The following is a 19613-nucleotide window of genomic DNA, read 5'->3' on the forward strand; positions in this document are numbered from 1 at the left end:
CCCCAGGTTCAATCTCCATTACCATAAATTAAAAAAAAAATTAAACCTAGAAACCCTTCATTATGAGAACACTAAACAAATGGGGAAGTGTTACTTTAGTTACAACACTAACAAAAGGACTGGTTCTTTTAGTTGTGCTTCTTCTGTAACATGATGATTAAAATCACTTCCTGATCTTACCTTTAGGACCAAAAGCAAAATCCCCAGAATTACTAGAAGCCAAATCTGCAAATGACAGTCCTGTACCACCTCCAAATCCAAATGAAACTGTTTTACTTTCCACTGACAAAAGAAAAAGAACATTTTACTATTTCAGTTAAGATGTATAAACATGAAAAGAATAGTAGGACTTACCAAGGATAAAGGGTTTAGCTTCTATATTTTGGTAAATTGTATATTTTGGAAAACTATACATCCAATTTTGAGCTTCTTCGGTAATATTAAGTTTACAGGTGATATTCACAATGAATACAATACTACACCAAATGCATGCCCCCAAATTATTAAGGAAACCAGTCACAGTGGTGCACACCTACAATCCCAGCGGCTCCAGAGGCTGAGACAGGAGGATGGCGAGTTCAAAGCCAGTCTCAGCAAAATCGAGGTGTTAAACAACTCAGTGAGACCCTGTCTCTAAATAAAATGAAAAATAGGGCTGGGGATGTGGCTCAGTGGTTAAGTGTCCCTGAGTTCAATCCCTGGTACCAACCTCTACCCCCCAAAATTAATGAGGTGGTGATCTATTTATTTTAAGCTAGATAACATAACTATACAATTTTTGCTTTGTGAAGTCTTTTTACAAAAGGTTGCTAAAACAAGCAATCAAAGGCAGGATTTTAGGAAATATCTGTACAAAAAATGTTTTGTGTTCTGTATTATAAAAAAAGTTCACATTTACATTTGATCATCAGAAGTTTGGGGACATTTGAATTCTATATTATCTCCGAATCACTATACCTTACTCATTCATCTGAAAATACAGAGGTTTTAGGTGTAAACTTACCTTCCTATTCTACCATAGTAAAACTCTAAAGTGCAAATAAATGTAATATTTGAGACTTATTTAGAACTTCTTTTAGGGGGGAAAATTATGCACCACATATAAAACAATACAATTTTCAGAGACACTTCCTCCACCTCAAAAAAATAAATAATTAAAATGGAAAAACAGGAAGAAAGCAACACCAAATATTAGTTACTATAATTAAATAATTTACCAAGCTTTGAGGTTTATAAAAATAGAGCTATTTGGGGCTAGGGATGTGGCTCAAGTAGTAGCGTGCTCGCCTAGCATGCGTGAGGCACTGGGTTCAATTCTCAGCACCACATAAATATAAAATATTGTGTCCACCTAAAAAAAACTAAAAAAACAAATATAAAAAAAAATCAAGATCAGCTTTAAAAAAAAAAAGAGATATTTAAGTAGAATCATAAAAAATTTAAGCCCCTGTTATATCTACAATTCATGTATAACTAAAATACTCTGGGTAAGCTTGAGCAATACTAACTATCAAGCAATATTAAAATAAAAATATTATCACAAAGAAAACCACCATGTAAGTAACTACTATTTTTTATGTTCAGGCAAACAGGTCACAATGTCCCTATAATCAGAGGTCTAACAATAAAGACACATACTTATGTTCATTGTTGGAAAAGCAATATTTTCCTTCTTAGTATTACTGATATCTTATGCCCCTTTAAACTTCTAAGTCTATCTTCTCAAATATACAGGTGTAACTTTTACGTAATACATGATTATAGACACATATCAAGTTTTACCTTGACTTGTAGATTCTGTATCACTTTCCTTTCTAGTAGACAAATCTACAGGTTTGTCCACAGTTCCAGAGGAAACAGATGATGAACTAATAGGTTCTTCAGATTTACAGAAAAATGCTGCAGTCACTTCAGTCCCACCTGTATACACACTGTCAGGTGTCCTAGTTATTTCCTCACTCTGGGATTTCTGCAAATAGGAAATAGCACAATATTATGCCATTAAAAACTGACTTACAAAAAGGATCACATAACCTATTTTATAAGAAAGGGAGGACTTGGACTTCTGGACAAGATGGATTAAGCACACTTCACCCTCTCCTTCCCCAAACCTACAACCAGATACATGGACTGAAATATGTACAGCATCTCTATAAGAAGGCTCTGAAAGGTGGATAAACATAGGATAAGTATCTTAGAACCAGAAAGGAAATTTGTTGGTGACATCCGTGTAGAAATTTTTTCTGTCTCTCCTATACTCCAGCCAGGTATTACAATAATTGAATAAAGTAGAACTGCCGATGGATGGCACACACACAAAAAAGTCTCAAGCCAGTTCTTTGACCAGAAGTGGGAGTGCTCATCAAATGACTCATGTAATAGAACTATCCAAAACAGGCTTTAAGGGAGCTATTATGACAATGTTCCAAGAAGCAAGGACACTCTTAAGTGAAAACATAGATGTTCTCAGTAAAGAAACAGAATTATTAAAAAGAACCAAATGGGAATTTTACAATGAAAACTATAGAAAGAGAAATAAATTTTACAGACTACTCATCCAATGATAATAAAATACACATTCTTCAAAAGCTTACACAGAACATTTACCAAGAAAAGACCATGTGCTGGTGCTCACCTATGGTTCAATGGTAGAATAGAACACTTGACTAACAAGCATAAGGCCCTGGGTTCGCTACCCAGCATCACATAAAAAAGAAAAAGAGATCATTTAAAAGAATAGAAACCACACACAACACACTCTCAAACCAAAATGGAATTAAACTTGAAATCATTAACAAAAGAGAGAAGTCACATCAGAAATGGAATAGGACTCAAAACTAATTATCCCATGGACAGTAACAGAAAAAAAAAAAAAAAAAGAATATCATGCACAGCACTATGTCTACAAATTTGATTAGATTGATTCCTTAAAAGTTGCAATCTACCAAAATGCGTACAAGCAGAAATAACCTGAATAGACCTGTACATGTATATTAAAGACAGTGAATTCTAGAGCAAATTACGCTAAGCGAAGTTAGCCAATCCCTAAAAAACAAATGCCGAATGTCTTCTCTGATATAAGGGAGGTGACTCAAAACAGAGTAGGAAGGAAGAGCATGAGAAGATTACCACGAAACAAGGAAAAGAGGAGGGAGGGAGAAGGGGAATTGCACGGAAGACGGAATGAGACCCTCATGGGTTCACAAAATACATATAGGACAGTGTGAGGGGGAAAAGAAGAAAAAAAAGAGAGAGAGATAAGTGTCACAGTAGAATGGGTAGCGAATAGTGATGGGAGGGGAGGGGAGGGGGATAGGGAGGGCAGCAGAATACAACTGACACTAGGATTGCTGTATGTATACACATGGATGTATAACCACTATGATCCTGCAATCTGTACATGTGGAAAAATGAGAATCATACCCTATCTGAATCAAATGTATGATATGTCAAGATCATTGTATTATCTTGAGCAACTAATAAAAAAAAATTTAAAAATACAGTGAATTAACAGTAAAACATCAGATTTTGATAGTTTCACTGGTGAATTCCATCAAATATTTAATAAGGAAATACCAATTTCTCTAATGTCTTTGAAGAAACAGAAGCAGAGGGAACACTTCCTAACTTATCCTTTGAGGAAAGCATCACCCTAATATCCAAGCCAGACATTACAACAAAGGATAATTAGACCAGTTAGTTTCTCTCGTGAATCCAACAACAAAATCCTCAATAAAATCAGGGGCTGGGGGCCGTAGCTTAGTGGTCCAGCACATGATAAAAAAGGCTGTGGGTTTAGCAAGTGCAGTGGTACATGCTTGTAATCTACCCCAGTGACTCAGAAGGCTAAGGCAAAAGGATTGAGAGTTCAAAGCCAGCCACAGCAAAAGGGAGTTGCTAAGCAATTCAGTGAGACAGTGTCTCTAAATAAAACAAAATAGGGCTGGGAATGTGGCTCAGTGGTTGAGTGCCCCTGAGTTCAATACCCAGTATAAAAAAAAAAAAAAAAAAAAAAAGCTGTGGGTTCAGGAAACTATGCAACTCCAAGGAAAAAACAGAATCGATATTCTAGCTTATAGGCACCAGCAATGAATTTCTCAATAGGACTCCCAAATCTCATGAAATAATGCCAAGAATTAATAAATAGGACAGCATCAAATTAAAAAGCTGCTGTCCAGCAAAGGAAACAATTAGAAATGTAAAAAGAGAACTACATATTTGGATGAAAATCTCTGCTAGCCACTCTTCTGATGGAGAATTAATATGTTAAATATACATAAAGCCTTTACATCAAAAAAAATCTTACACCAAAACTTTACACCCAAAATCCAAATAATAGTCAATAAATGGGCAAATGGATTAAATAGACACTTGTCAAAATAAGAAATACAAATGGCCAACAAATATATGAAATAAGGTTCAACATCATTAGCAATTAGGTAAATACAAATCAAAACTACACTGAGATTTCATTTCACACTAGTCAGAATAGCAGTCATAAGGATACAAATAATAATAAATGCTGGAGAGAATGTAGAGAAAACCGAACACTTTACACTGTTGGTGGGACTGCAAATTAGTATGACCACTATGGAAATCAGTATAAAGTTTCCTTAAAAGACAAGGCATGGAACCACTGCATGACCCAGCTCTACGGCTCCTCGGTATTTACCCTAATGGATGGAACTAGAGACTATCATATAAAGTGAAATAAGCCAAACTCAGAAGATTCAGTGTTGTATACTGTCTCTCACATGCAGAAACTAGAGAAGGAAAGAAGAAAAGAAAGGTCAAGGTAGGGGGAATCTCCTAAAAAATCAAAGGAAGGTCAGTAGAGAAAAGGGACGAAAGGGTGGAGTGGATAGTTGCTGGAGAGTGATATTGGCTAAATTATATTACATTGTATGCATCTATAAATATATAACAACACATCCCATCATTATGCACAACTATAATGCACCAATTTTTTAAAAAATGTGTGTGTGGGGGGGGGTGCTATGGGTTCAATCCACAACACCAAAAGAAAAAAAAAATCAATTTATAAAAAGAATTATATACCACAACCAAGTGAGATTTATTCCAAGGATGGAAGGCTGGTTGAACATATGAAAACCAATTATACCAATGTATTCATAAAACTGTTCAAAGAAGAATCAAAAGCTCATGTCAATAGTTGCAGAAAAATCACTTGCCAATATCCAACACCCATTCATGATAAAAACTCTCCATAAATTACAAATAAGGAACTTCTTAAATTTGATAAAGAACATCTACCAAAACAATTGCCATTAACCTATTTAACAATGAGAAACTAGCTTTCTTATTAAGAACAACAGCAAGGCAAGACTGCCCCTCATACCAAAAGATATACTAGAAATTCACCACAAGATACACTGAAAAATCTTAATAAAAAAAGGAAATAAAAGGTATAAAGATTGGGAGGGAAAAAAATAAAGCTGTCAACATTTACTGATGACATGATTGTAAATGTAACAATAAAAAACACAAAGAGTAGACAAGAATTTCCCGAAACTGCTAAGCAATAACAGGGTTATAGGTTAAAAACTGAATATATACAACAGACATTTGCCAAGTGGGTATGGTGTCACACAGCTATAATCCCAATGACTCAGGAAGCTGAGGATTGCCTAAACAGTTTAGCAAGACCCTGTCTCAGAAGAGAAGTTTAAAAAGCAATAGTGATGTAGTTCTGTGACAGAGCATTTGCCTAGTACACAAAATTTTTTTTAAATCCCTAATACCACAACAATGGTACAACAATAAAATTTTTAAAAATTCTGGGGAATACTAAAACAATTTAAAAGGAAGGAAAAATGAGAACAGTAATGAAAAATAAAAGGGATGCATGCAACTAAAAAGGAAATGATAAACCTAAATCTACCCATGATAATTACAATAAATAAAAAGACTGAATCATTACCAGATATAGTAGATTCAAGTAAAATAACAAGGGATAAAGAAGGATGATCAAGACAAAGGAGTCAACTTGCCATTTCTGGAATGGTAGAAGGAGGACTACTGTAAATATACCCCTTCATAAAAACAAGAAAAACATTAACAAAGATGATCAAAATCAACTTCTTCATCAACCCTAGAAATTAACCAAAAATTTAATAATCTTTGAACTTTTGTAAAAAGGAATGAATGAATGAATGAATAAATAAATAAATAAATAAAGCAAGCTGGGTTTATGGCACTGTTCTACTCTCCTTTTCCTCTCTATCCATACCCATCCAAATAAATGAATGAATGAATGAATGAATAAATAAAGCAAGCAAGCAAGCAAGCAAGCTGGGTTTATGGCACTGTTCTACTCTCCTTTTCCTCTCTATCCATACCCATCCCTCACTTTGGCTCAGCACTGACTCGGCAGCTGGAGTGGGAATCAGGCAAGGCACAGAAGAATTTTTAGGACAGTGAAATCATATTGTAAGACACTATAATGGTATACATGTCACTGGTACAACACAGGGGGGAAACCTAATGTAAACCATAAACTTTGGTGGTGAGGCATGAACACAAGTTCTATGATTGTAAAAAATATGGCCCTATGGTACAGGATGTTAACAAGGAAGAATGTGTATGTGAGGGCAAGATATTCCTGGATATCTCTGGTATCTTCCTATAAACCCAAATCTGCTCCAGAAAGTCAAGTCTGCTTTAAAAAAAAAAAAAAAAAAATCACTAGGAGGGTCAACAGCAGATCTGACTGGCAAAATAAATCAATAAGCTAGAGATAAATGAATTGAGATTATCTAGTCTGAGAAATCTCATGGGAAAAAAAAAAACAATAAAGAAACTCAACAAGGTTTCAAAGACCTACATGATACCATCAAGCATACCAACATACACATAATGGGGAACTCAGAAGGAGACAAAGGGAGAGGATATTTGACTAACCTCTGAAAATATCCAAAAAGTCTTTATGAACTCCAATATGGATACAATCAAAAAGATACACACTTAAATTCATCACAGATAAACTATTAAAAGGTGAATATTAAGAACTTTCTTTTTTTTGGTTGTTGATAGAACTTTATTTATTTATTTATTTTTATGTGGTGCTGAGAATGGAACCCAGTGCCTCACACATGCTAGGCTTTACCACTGAGCCACAATCCCAGCCCAAGAGAACTTTATTGAAAGGAGAAAGCTCATTCCATATAAGTGATTCTCAGTAAGATTAACAGCAGGACTAGGGTCATAACTCAGTGGTAGAGCACTTGCCCAGCATGCTTGAGGTACTGGGTTCAATTCTCAGCACCACATATAAATAAAGACCCATCAACAACTAAAATATATTTTACACACACACACACACACACACACACACACACACACACACACATATATATATATATCAATAGCAATGTCCTTATCAGAAATCAGAGGTCAGAAAACAGTGGAATAACGCATTTAAAGTGCTGAAAGTAAGTCAACCAATAATTCTATATCCCCAGCAAAACTACCATTTAAAAATAAGAGAGAAATTAAGGTATCACAGATAAACAGAAACTGGAAAAAACTTGCTAGCAGATCTGTACTATATAAGAAGTACTAAACAAGTCCAGTAGGTTGAACTCAAAGAACATAAAATATAGATGATAACTTGAATCCATACAGAGCTATAAAGTATATCAGTAATAACTAAAAGCAAAAATAATTTTTTGGTAACTGCTTTTATATACCATAATTTGTAAAGATGCATTTTCTAACAGGAAAGCTGTAAACGCTTACGCTAAAAAAGAAAGATCAAAGACTAATAATGTTCACACTTTAAGAAGCTGGAAAAACAGCAAACTAAATCCAAAGCAGCAGGGGGAAAGAAATAAAAGAGGGGCTGGAGATGTGGCTCAAGCGGTAGCGCACTCGCCTGGCATGCGTGCGGCCCAGGTTCGATCCTCAGCACCACATACAAAGATGTTGTGTCCGCCAAATACTAAAAAATAAATAGATTAAAATTGTAAATTAAAAAAAAAAAAAAGAAATAAAAGAAAAAGAACAGGAAAAAAAGGGGGGGGGGATATGGGAAAAATAACAGAGAAAGTAAACAAAACCAAGAAATTGATAAAGTATAAGAAGCAATATCTGATGAATAGCAGTCACAATTATGGTTGATAACACTATTCTTGGTAACTGATAGAATAAGCAGACAAAAATCATTAAGGATATGTGAGACCCAATAACACAGTATCAACTAATTTGACCTAATTAACAGGAGGATCACACACAAGTTCAAAGTCAACCTCAGCAACTTAGTAAAACCCTGTCTCTAAATAAAATATGAAAAAAGGCCTGGAGAGGTAGGTAGCTTAGTGGTTAAGCACCCTAGATTCAATCCCTGGCACCAAAAAAAAAAAAAAAAAAAAGGGGGGGGGGGTGGGGGGCAAAATAAACCCAAGGCAAGAAGTAAATATTAAAGAACAGAAATTTGTTTATATGCAGTGCTGAGAATTGAACCCATTGCCTCACACATACTAAGCAAGCGCTCCACCACTGAGCCACAACCCCAGTCCGAAATCAATGAAATCTTCCGACACAGAAATTAGACTAAGTATCAATGAAAGCAAAATCTATTTCTATTGGAGGGGGGGGAAGTATTCATGAAATTTATGAACCTCTAACCAGATTAATCAAGAAAAGAGTGAAAAAGAGAGAAAATAGGATATTTCTATATTGAACTTATAGAATTAAAAGATAAAATAGGAATTTAAAGAGCTCTCCACACACAAATTTGTCACCAATTTTTAAAAATCACTGAAGAAGTAGGAGATAACCTGGATAGATACCCTACAGTTCTGTATTCATTTATTGTATTTTTAAAAAATCTTCGGAAAACTTCATCTCATATGATCCTATTGGTAAAAATTGCTGATCATTCCAGGAGAAATGGTAACAATTTGACACAATCTCTTTCAGAAAACAACAGTACCCAGAAATATTTTTCAATCCACTTTACGATACCAGTATTAATTCTTATATGGAAGCTGAAAATAATGCCAGAAAAAAAAAAAGAACTACTGATCAATTCCCCTGATAAATATAAATCCAAAAGTTGCAACAAAATTTATGCAAATTGAACCCAAATACATATAAAAATTATAATATACCATGATTAAGTGAGGCTTATCCCAGGAATGCAATGTTGGTTTCCTGAACATTCAAAACAATCAATATCCTACATAAATTTAATAAAAAGTTCCTGATTGCAACAACAGATGGAATAAGAAAATTTGACAAAATTGAATAACCATTTTAGGTAAAAACTCAAAACTCTGGGTGAGGATGTCTCAGTGTAGGTTCATCGATAATAACAAACATTTAATCCTAACTTTCCATAGAAATTTTAGAATTAGCTTGTCTGTATCTTTAAAGAATCCTTGAGAAGTTTGGACTGGCACTGCCTTAAATGTATATAGCTTAATTTTGGAAAACCTTTTGGAAACTCTAATATTCTAACTATTTTGAGTGTACTAATTCATAAATAGTATGCCTCTCGCTTATTTAGAGCCACTCCACCTGTTAGCCACACCTATCATTACCATTTGATAAGAACATTCTACTGTGCACTACATCAACAAAGTCAATGGAATCAATAGGAAAACAATGAAGACATTCTTACCTGAGCTTCCTGAACTTTTTGAAGCTCTGATTGAAAGTCTTCCCCATTTCCATTGTCCTCATCAGTATCACTGCAGACTCCACAAAAAAATGTAGGTGGAAGCTTTAATGAATCTGCTTTTGCTTTCTCTTCAACTGTTGGTGTCTTTTCCCAAACAATAACACATTCTTTTTCATTATCTAAAAATTCCACACAAAACAAGCAAAAAAAAAAAAAAAAAAATTAGATGAAATCCAACTACCCTACGACAGTGATTGGCTTTCAGTGGTTCTCAATGTAATTCACAGACCAAGATAACAAGACCTAGGAATACTAAGAGAATAAGGACCACCAAGAGACCAGTGTTTTTCATGTAACATTATTTTTAAATATTTTAAGTTACTAGGAACAAGGACATGTTAAATAAAATTGATTATTATAGAAATGATTATCAGATCAAGAGGTTTCTTTCAAATAGATGATTTGTTTAAAAAAAAAAAAATCTAATTAGTCATTTAAACTCAACATACCTGCTAGATTTTCTTCTAATGGCCTATGTTTTTCTGAGTCATCCAGATAGAGTTTTCCATTAAGTTTCCTGACAGCCATTTCAAAATCTTCATCTTAAAGTAAAAACAAGTATTTCTAGTAATTAGTTTTGAGGGTTTTCTAAGCCACAAAGCTAGGACTTATCTCGAACTTCATTCTTTCCTTCATTTTCCTTATCCACACAGTCCATTTTGCCAACTGGAAATCCCTAATGCCTCTCCTGTTTTTAGAGCTTTCACTTGTACTCTATTCCTATTTGGGCTGGCTTACTATCATTTTAGCACAGTTTCTAATCTCCTATTTCCACAACACAATCCTCTACACCACTGCCCAACTGGGATTTTTTGAGCTTGTAAGTATCCTGCTTAAAAGCTCTAATATGGCATACAAAGTTTTCCATCACTGGAACCTTGTCTAAGAGTTTTGAAAAATTATTACTTTCAATCCCTCAAAACGCCTGCCTAGCACATGATAGCAAACCAAAAGAACTGCTTGTTTAAGGAATGCCATTCTTCTAATCATTATATCCACTGACTGTTTACACATTTAGGGAAAATACCTACCTGTAAGGATGGTAACAATAAGTTCTAAGAGTTGGGTTTAAAATAATTAAACCATACTCTAAATTACTAAGATACAATAAAATATTTACCATCCTCCTCTTCTTCACTAACATAATCTGGTTTATTTTTATAGCAGAAGAAAGTTGGAGGAAGTTTAAGTTTGGTTGCAAGTGCTTTTTGCTCAGGAGTAGGGGTTAGTTCATAAACAATGAGAACTTCATCATCTGAGGGAGGATCTTCCAGATTTTTCTTCTCTTCTGCTGTAACACAAGTAAAAAAAAACTGATAAAGACAAAAGTGCTGAATAACTATTATCATCAATATTCTAACTAAAAATAAAGTATCACATAATTTACCTATAGGTTAAAATGCACACAGATAAAAACATGAATACTTTGGTGCAGACCAAGCTTTATGATAATCATAAACTAGAATTAGCAGCCTAATTTAGTGTACTCCTAAAACCTTTACAAAATCTACGTTAAAAATATTCTTTTACTTTTTAGCAACTGAAAAGATTAACCACTCATTTCCATAATTTAAAAAAGTCCTCCCCCCATGACTACATTTGGCGTACTACAGAACAGCAAATTATCCATGCATTTGTATCAAATAAAAAAAAAATTAAATAAATCTTAAATAATATGAATATGAAACTAATCCAGAGCCAACTTTCATTAGTTCCTACAAGGAAAGTTAAAAATTGTTAAGGATGGTAGGTGACTGAGTTGCATATGGTTTTGCATCCAGTTTCCAATGTGAAACTGGACAAAATTCAATAAAAACTGTCATCCTATGGGTAAGTAATACTCTAAGAACCCAAGATAATTTCTATGGCTGAAAATATACCCCACCCTGCCCCTCCTTCCCACTGCCCTCCAATGTATAGGGCAAAAAAGGAGGGGGGAAAAGGGAATTTTATGTGTAATCTGTTCTGGTCTATGAAAAAAAATTCTGACTAAAGAAAAAGATAACGTAAGCCAATGAAGAAGCATGCCATGTACACAATGGTAATAGGGAAATATTCTCTAGAGCCATGCTGTCCCACTATGACAGCCAAGCCACATGTGGCTATTTAATACTTAGAGAGGAAGATAGTTCAAACTGAGATGTGCTGTCAGTGTAAACATTCATATTGGATTCTAAAGACCTGGAATAAAAAAAGAATATGAAATATCTTACTAATTTTTTATGCTAATTAGAAGTTGATATTTTGGATATATGGATTAAATCAAGTACATTATTAAATTGATTTAATCTGTTTTTTAAAACCACCTGGTTTTTTTTAACGTAGCTACTAGAAAATCGTAAATTATATATATAGATATGTTTTATTTCAATTGGATGACACTTCAGAACCCCTCCTTTTACAATGTTAAACTTGCCCCACTCCTCCATGACAAACAAAAACTTAGTATCAATTTCCTAGCCAGGGACAGTAAAGGAACCCTATACTTTATTAAATACAGATTCTTATTTCAGTTCTGCTATTAGTTGAATGAGGACTCAGTAAATCAGAGAGCTTCTCTTGACCTCAGGTGTCTCATGTCTAAAGTCACATTTCTGAGGTCTTTTGGAACTATGTCCTCAGATTCCAAACAGAATAAGGTTTTCTGGGTCCTACAGTAGCATACTGATAAGGATCCCTGGTGTAAGAAGAAACCTAACATAGAGTTCCCAGAGACTACCCACTTTTCTATGACATCCAACACATTTTTCACGTAATTTCTCAAAGATTGCATTTTCTAAGAGCTGCCTTAGCTAGTAATAATTGGTCATTTTAAACATGAAGGCTCCAGTACCAAGGACTTTCACTCTATCACTATAATTTTGGGTGCTCAAGATGTGTTACTAGACAGTAATGGTGAGTACTCATTTATCTGATTTTGCTCCTAAAGGTCTTTTAACAGATTCTTCCTTCCTATTCCACTCTAGTTGCAATACTTACTTCTGCAAATGATCTTTGCTACATATACAACACACAGGCTAGAGAGTGATGGCTATGAAAAATAATTAAATACAATATTTTCCTAAATGACATACAAAAAGAAATCCTTAAAGGACTGAATACATGCTGCTGCCATCACATTTGAATACTGGCAGACATTAGTGGCTGAAGATAAGGGTTAGATAAAAACATAGGTCCTCATTAAGCAGAGCTGAAAACAGAGCAATAAAGTAGAAAGCAGCAAAACAAAACAAAACAAAAACAAAAACAAAAACAACCAGTGTGCAATAATGAGAAAACACAGCATCCAGGTACATTTTTTAAAAATACCATTAAAAGGTGTTATATCACCAGTCAAAAGGTATTTTGCTTAAAATGGCATTCTAAAACATGCACATTGTAGCGTTAAGTACTTAATTTCATACAGCCACGGTTACTTTGCTAAGGATTACCAGCTACTAGCCACCTCATACTGAGATTACTAGCTCTATACCTTTGCTCTCAGTCTGTGAGGAAGGGGTGCTGGTCCAAAAGGCCATTGGATTAGATTTAAATAAGCTAAAATTAAATCCTAGAAAATAAAATTTTTTTTTAATTTCTCAACATTTTGGAATATAAAATGAATGATTTAAAATATAAAAAGCCAAATTTCTTCAATTTATCCCAATCTGGTTATGTTACATATTTATTTATTCCAGTGCTTTCATACTTTGTTCACTTAATAAATGGTGGCAAGACTAACTAACAATTTGTGAACATCTCAATACCATGAGCTCTGAGTAGTGACAAAATAATACAATTGAGAATGAACACTTTAAAAAAAGACAAGTTAATGCTCATGATTTAAGTTTTTGAGTCTTTTTACTGTATTGGGGTTTTTCTGCTCTGCCCTCGCATAATACATTTATCTTCCAGTTATCAAAATCTCGTAAATAACCAACAATCTCTGTTACTGTTTGAATACTCATGAGTGAATTCATTTAGGGAGAAAAAGGTCTGCTCAAGAATCCTTTGGGTGTTCTCAAAGCAATATTTATGACCCAATTTTACTAAAACATCAGTGTCATATGCAGAGTTTGCATTATATGAATATTAAAACCAAACAAAAACAAGTTGTGTTTAACTCTACAGACTAAGTACTTACCCTTTTCTGGTGTTTTAAATGTGTAATTAGTTGAAGATTCTTCCTTTGGAAAGGAAGCAAACATACTTTTGACTTTGCCATTTGAAGATTGTTTGATATCAGAGTTCTCTGACAGTTCACATTTGTTAGGTTCCACTTTTCTTTCAGATCCACTCTGGACTACTGTACTGGTTTCACTACTGTGGTTTTTCAAAGGTGCATTAAAACTAAATCCAAACAAAGACCCAGTGGCTGAACTATTGCCAAATGCAAATGGTTTTGATTTTTCACTACTAAAAATGCTTTTCACAGACTCTGAACCAAATACAAACTTTGGAGGAGAAACCACTGCTTTTGTTGTTGTTTCAGATGTGCTAGACACTTCTCCAACTTCTGAATTTGCATCTGGTATATCATCACCCTGTATTAAATCTGTCCTTTCTCTTGTGGTTTCTTCCAATACAGCTACAGCAATTTTGCCACACGGTGACTCTCTAGGAGTGCCTGAACGAGAAACATGAGGTGTTATCAAAGAACCTTTTTCTTGGGCTGTTTTTGCTTCATCGAAAATTTTCTTAAAGGAGTCTGCAACATCCTGTAGTTTAAAACGGACGGCTAAATGTTCTACTTTTCTTTCTCCGTCTGCAAAATCACAGGCAGTCCACACCCATACTCTTTCTGTCCCTTTCATATTTTGTAAAGTCATGTCTGGAGTTATTCTGTGATTGGCACAAAGCTTTAATACCTGGTCTCTTCTCATCACTATGCGAACTTGCTTATTATCATAATTCTGTAAGATCTTTATATCACCAATGCCCCTTTCTTTCCACTGACTAACATCTTTATCATATCTATAGAGTTTTGCTCTGTGACTAAAAACAACTTGCTCATTTTCCTCACCACTGGATACTTGAACTAGATCAGGTAAAGGTACAACAGGTTCAAAGTATTGTCCATCTCTCTCTTCTTCTTGAGTAACATCAGATTCTTCATCAGTGCCAACAGAAGTCCCACTCTGATTCAACTTGGCAGGAGACTTAGATGGGCTCAAAGCAGATTTAAAACTAAAGTTAAATCCTGTTGTTGATTCACCAAAGCGGAAGAGGTTTTTTCTCACGGGGCTGCTTGCCAATGGAGAAGCATGTACTGAGCTACTGCTTACACTATCATCCAAAGCATCTTCCCTTAAGTCATAGTTATCCCACTCTAAAGTGGGTCCAGTGTTTTCAGAATTTGGCTTGACTGTTGTGTCTGAGGCACTGGCAGCATCTGTACCTGAACTTTTATTCCCTTCATCAGTGACTTTTGTTTGATCATTTGTCAAAACTGTTTTGAAATCTTTCAGTCCACTCTTCATTTCCTCAGCTCTCTGTATTAATTTGGCAGCTCTGCCAGTATCGACTAGTTTATGGGGAGTTTGAAGTGGAATATCTAACAGAAGTCGCTGGCACTCTTCAAATTTCTGCTTGAATTCTTCAGCTAACTCTGGTGTTTTAAATTTTGCTGCCAGCTGTTCCAGTTTGGCATCGCCATCAGAGAAATCACTAGCTAACCACATCCATGCTCGATCTGATCCAGAGAGAGGCTTGAGATTCATCGTAGTCGTTATCCAGTGATTGGCACATACTTTTAATACTTGTTCCCTTCGCATCAGCATTCTTAGTTTACCATTGACTTCATTTTTGAGAATTTTTAAGTTCCCCAAACCCCTTTCTTTCCACTGACTTATCTCAGCATCAAACCTAAATAATTTCACTCGCTGTGAATACAGAACTTTTTCATCTTCTTCTCCTGTTACAAGTTCCACTTTTTCAGGCATTTGTACTACTGGTTCAAAATGGATGTCATCACTGTCCTCAGTTTTATAGGCATCATCATCTTTCTCAAGATCAGCAGAAGTGCTGGCTTTTTCAGTCATTTTACCACTTTGTGATGAGAATAATTTTTCTCCAGCACCTGAAAATCCCTTAAAATTAGGGTCTTTCTTGCCAAATTGAAATCCTTCTCCTGAAGTTGACTTTGCAAGATCTGCAAAGGTAAAAGTGCTGCTTGTCTGACCAAAAATTACACCACTGCTATTCTTCTGACTATGAACATCCTGAGCCTGGGAACTGGTGTCATTTTCAAGGTGCTTTCCACTTTTCTTCTCTTGATTTCCCTGTTCTTGAATGCCAAATTTAAACCCATCAGCAGACACAGGGATGGAAAAACTAAATCCTTCTTTTATTGACTTAAATTCTGTATTAGAAGAACCCTGAAATGTAAATGAAGGTGTGTTTTCTTGATCCGCATGCCCAAATTTAAATCCTTGCTCTGTAATGCCAAATTTAGAAGTTTTTTCTGGAAAGTTACCTTTAAATCCTGTCCCTACACGACTTTCAGAAGAGTCATTTATCTTCGTTTTTGAGCCCACTGTGAAAGCTGAGGGAGCTTCTGCAATAGGTTTGTGAGCTGGTTTAGCAGCATCACAAGCAACACATTTTAAAGAAGTACTCTCATTTTGTACAAAACAAACACTACAATCCCACTGTCCTTCCTTTTTGGCAAACATTCCTTCAAATCCATTCTTTGGAGCCTTGCTTACCTCTGGAGAGGCAGGCGCTGTAACAGTTGTAGGCTGATTCTGTTTATTTGGATTCTGACAAGCAATACATTGGGTAGCGCTTGCTTCATTTCGTACTAAGCATAAACCACAATCCCACTGTCCATCCTTCTTGGTGAACATTCCCTCAAATCCACTCTTTGGAACCTTGCTTATCTCTGAAGTACCAAACTTGAAAGAAGCAGGAGCTGGAACAGCAGAAGTGGATGTACTTGGCTTAGCAGGATTCTGACAAGCAATACATCTTGTAGCATTTGCTTCATTTCGCACTGAGCATGAACTGCAATCCCACTGTCCTTCCTTCTTAACAATCATGTCCTCAAATCCACTCTTTGGAGTTACACTGATTTCTGAAGTATCAAACTTAAAAGAGGCAGGTTCTGAAACAGTAGTAGTAGGTAGATTCTGTTTTCTTGGATTCTGACAAGCAACACATTTTGCAGAGCTTGCTTCATTTCTTACCAAACACACACTGCAATCCCACTGTCCTTCCTTCTTAGCAAACATGTCCTCAAATCCACTCTTTGGAGTTACACTGATCTCTGAAGTACCAAACTTAAAAGAGGCAGGTTCTGAAACAGAAGTAGTAGGCTGACTCTGTTTTCTTGGATTCTGACAAGCAACACATTTTGCAGAGCTTGCTTCATTTCTTACCAAACACACACTGCAATCCCACTGTCCTTCCTTCTTAGCAAACATGTCCTCAAATCCACTCTTTGGAGTTACACTGATCTCTGAAGTACCAAACTTAAAAGAGGCAGGTTCTGAAACAGAAGCAGTAGGCAGACTCTGTTTTCTTGGATTCTGACAAGCAACACATTTTGTAGAGCTTGCTTCATTTCTTACCAAACAAACAATGCAATCCCACTGGCCTTCTTTTGCAGAAAATACAGATCTGAAATCACTGTTAACAGACTTAGGGAGATCTCCCTGGCTGAATTTAAAAGAACTTTGATGAACAAATGAAGATCCAGTTTTGTTAGGAGACTTTGTATTCTGACATGCAATGCACCTAGATACAGTAGGTTCATTTCTTACTAAACAAATACTACAGTCCCAGTGGCCTTCTTTCTTTGGAGTCATTGATGCAAATCTATCTTGAGCATTTTCTGGGCCAGTTTTAGGAGTAGAACCAGTTTCTACTAACGATGAACCTATGAGTTCATTAATACTTGGGTTTAGATTTTGGCATGATACACATTTCTTAGCAGTTGCAACATTCTTTAATGAGCAGCTGTTACAATGCCACCAAGAGCCTTCTTTCTTTGCAACTTGAAATTCAAAATTCAGGTTTCCATCATCAGATTTGCAAATATCTTTGTTCTCATGACTTGTAGGTTCTTTTACAATTCTAATGGTCTGATTTGGTGCTTTGGCTACATTTGTTCCTGAGGCTTTTAAAAGGTTTTGGGCTTCTTCAAACTTACACTTAAAAAGTGTTGCTTCCTCAGGAGTTTTGAATCTAATAGCAAGCTGTTCTGGTTTTGGCAATTCATCTGCATAATCAAGGGCATGCCATACAAAAGATCTGTCTGATCCAGCATTTGGTGTCAGTTTCATATCTGGACTGATGTAATGATTTGCACAGATTTTTAATACTTGTTCACGTCTCATTAGAAGGCGAATTTTACCAGATGTCTTATGCCTTAGTATTTTTACATTGCCTATCCCACGTTCCTTCCATTCTTTGGATTCTCCATCAAAACGGAACAATTTTGCACGGTTGCAGAAGAATTCTTCTTCATCCTCCTCACCTGTTTTTACTTCAATTTTATCAGGAAGTGGTACCACAGGCTCAAAGTGAGGACCATCATCATCATCATCCCCATGGGCACTTCCTCCATCTGTTTCATGATTCTTATTTGTCGGTTCTGGAGCAGGTGCTCCAAATATAGATTTCCCTGGACCATGGAAAGTAAACATATCATCACTTCGACGAAAACCAGAACTCTTTTGCTGATTTGGTCCCATGTTTTCTGTAAATGAGATTCCAGAAACATTTTTACTTCCAAAACTGAATGTATTTCGAGGCCCAACAGTTTGACCAGGAACTGGTTTTGGTCCACTATAGCTGTCTCCTTGCAAAGGTTTATCTGAAGTCAGGAGACCTAAAAGGCTTTCACTGTTACTATAAGGTGTAGAAGTGGGTTGCGTCACAACCTGTGGTGAAGAAAATGTGAAGTCACCATCATTTGACTTGAAATTTGAGTTAAATTTAAAAGGAGTTGGCTGTGTTGTATGTGCCGGTGTTGTCAATGATGGCCGTATTGCTTCACCCGGCATGGGCTGAACAAAATTAGTTTTTCCAAATTCTATGACTTTAGAATCTGCAGATCTTGAAGCATGAGCTGCAACTGGAGGCTTTGTGAAGTACCCTGGTTCTGGTAAAGGGGGATTTGTGCTTGTCTGCTGAACATTGTAATTAAAGTAATCATCACCCCTGGGTGACAGAATTCCTGTTGCAGGAGATTCAAAACGCAACGGAGGACCGTACATTTCCTGAGAGAACATACAAGCAGATGAGCTTTGCACTGGTGGTGTGTGCATCTGTTGTGAATAGGCATAAATATGCTGTTGTGGTGGAAGCCTATTCATGCCATAAACTGGACCCTAAAAGAAAAAAATTAAAAACATTTTGTAGATTGTCTAAAAAAAAAAAAACAAAGAACTAGATACAAATCACTTCTCATAAACTTCAAACTCGAGTATTAAGTGAAGAAGATATTAGGATAAACAGAACTTCATTAAGAAAATTACTACAAAGATAAGTGCATGTATACTTGACATAATGAAAATTAGCAAAAGCATCTTAAAGATCTACATCTACAATAGAAAATTTTCTTCATTAAACAATTTCTCAAATGATATTAACAATAAACAGTATTGATAATGAAGACTAATATTTAATGAGCATTTATTAACGTGCCAACTGAGCACTGTTCTGAACACTTTAATTATCTCATTTAAAAATCTTCAAAAACCCTATGAATTAAAGTATTATTTTATCCTCATTTTACATATGAGGCATATGATATAGAGAGGTTAAGAAACTTGCCCAAGGTCACAATAAGCAGAAGAGCAAGGGTCTAACTGCATATCTCAACCCACTATCCTCAAAGCCCTCACAAGAGTTATTAACCAAGAGTTATATAACTACATCAGGTATAGAACTACTTACCACACAGTGGTAGAGTAAGGACATTTCT

The 19613-nt window shown here is 35.5% G+C and overlaps 1 protein-coding gene across 6 annotated transcripts in view; it reads right to left on the reverse strand.

Annotated features, from left to right (window-relative positions):
• Positions 1–19613, reverse strand: part of Rgpd4 (RANBP2 like and GRIP domain containing 4) — a 66552-nt gene that overhangs the window by 5219 nt on the left and 41720 nt on the right. For 2 of the 6 annotated variants that reach the window (XM_076833704.2, XM_076833702.2), the window contains exons 20-26: positions 13827–19017; positions 13176–13253; positions 10824–10994; positions 10153–10245; positions 9644–9822; positions 1783–1969; positions 181–282 (exon numbers count right to left, since the gene is read on the reverse strand). In XM_076833704.2, coding sequence (XP_076689819.1) covers positions 181–282; positions 1783–1969; positions 9644–9822; positions 10153–10245; positions 10824–10994; positions 13176–13253; positions 13827–19017 — 6001 coding nt within the window. The remainder of the gene's footprint in view (positions 1–180; positions 283–1782; positions 1970–9643; positions 9823–10152; positions 10246–10823; positions 10995–13175; positions 13254–13826; positions 19018–19613) is intronic. The other 4 variants (XM_076833706.2, XM_076833705.2, XM_076833703.2 and 1 more) reach the window with 3 other exon arrangements.

The sequence above is a fragment of the Callospermophilus lateralis genome, chromosome 14 (genome assembly GCF_048772815.1).
Source record: "Callospermophilus lateralis isolate mCalLat2 chromosome 14, mCalLat2.hap1, whole genome shotgun sequence".
Classification (NCBI taxonomy): domain Eukaryota; kingdom Metazoa; phylum Chordata; class Mammalia; order Rodentia; family Sciuridae; genus Callospermophilus; species Callospermophilus lateralis.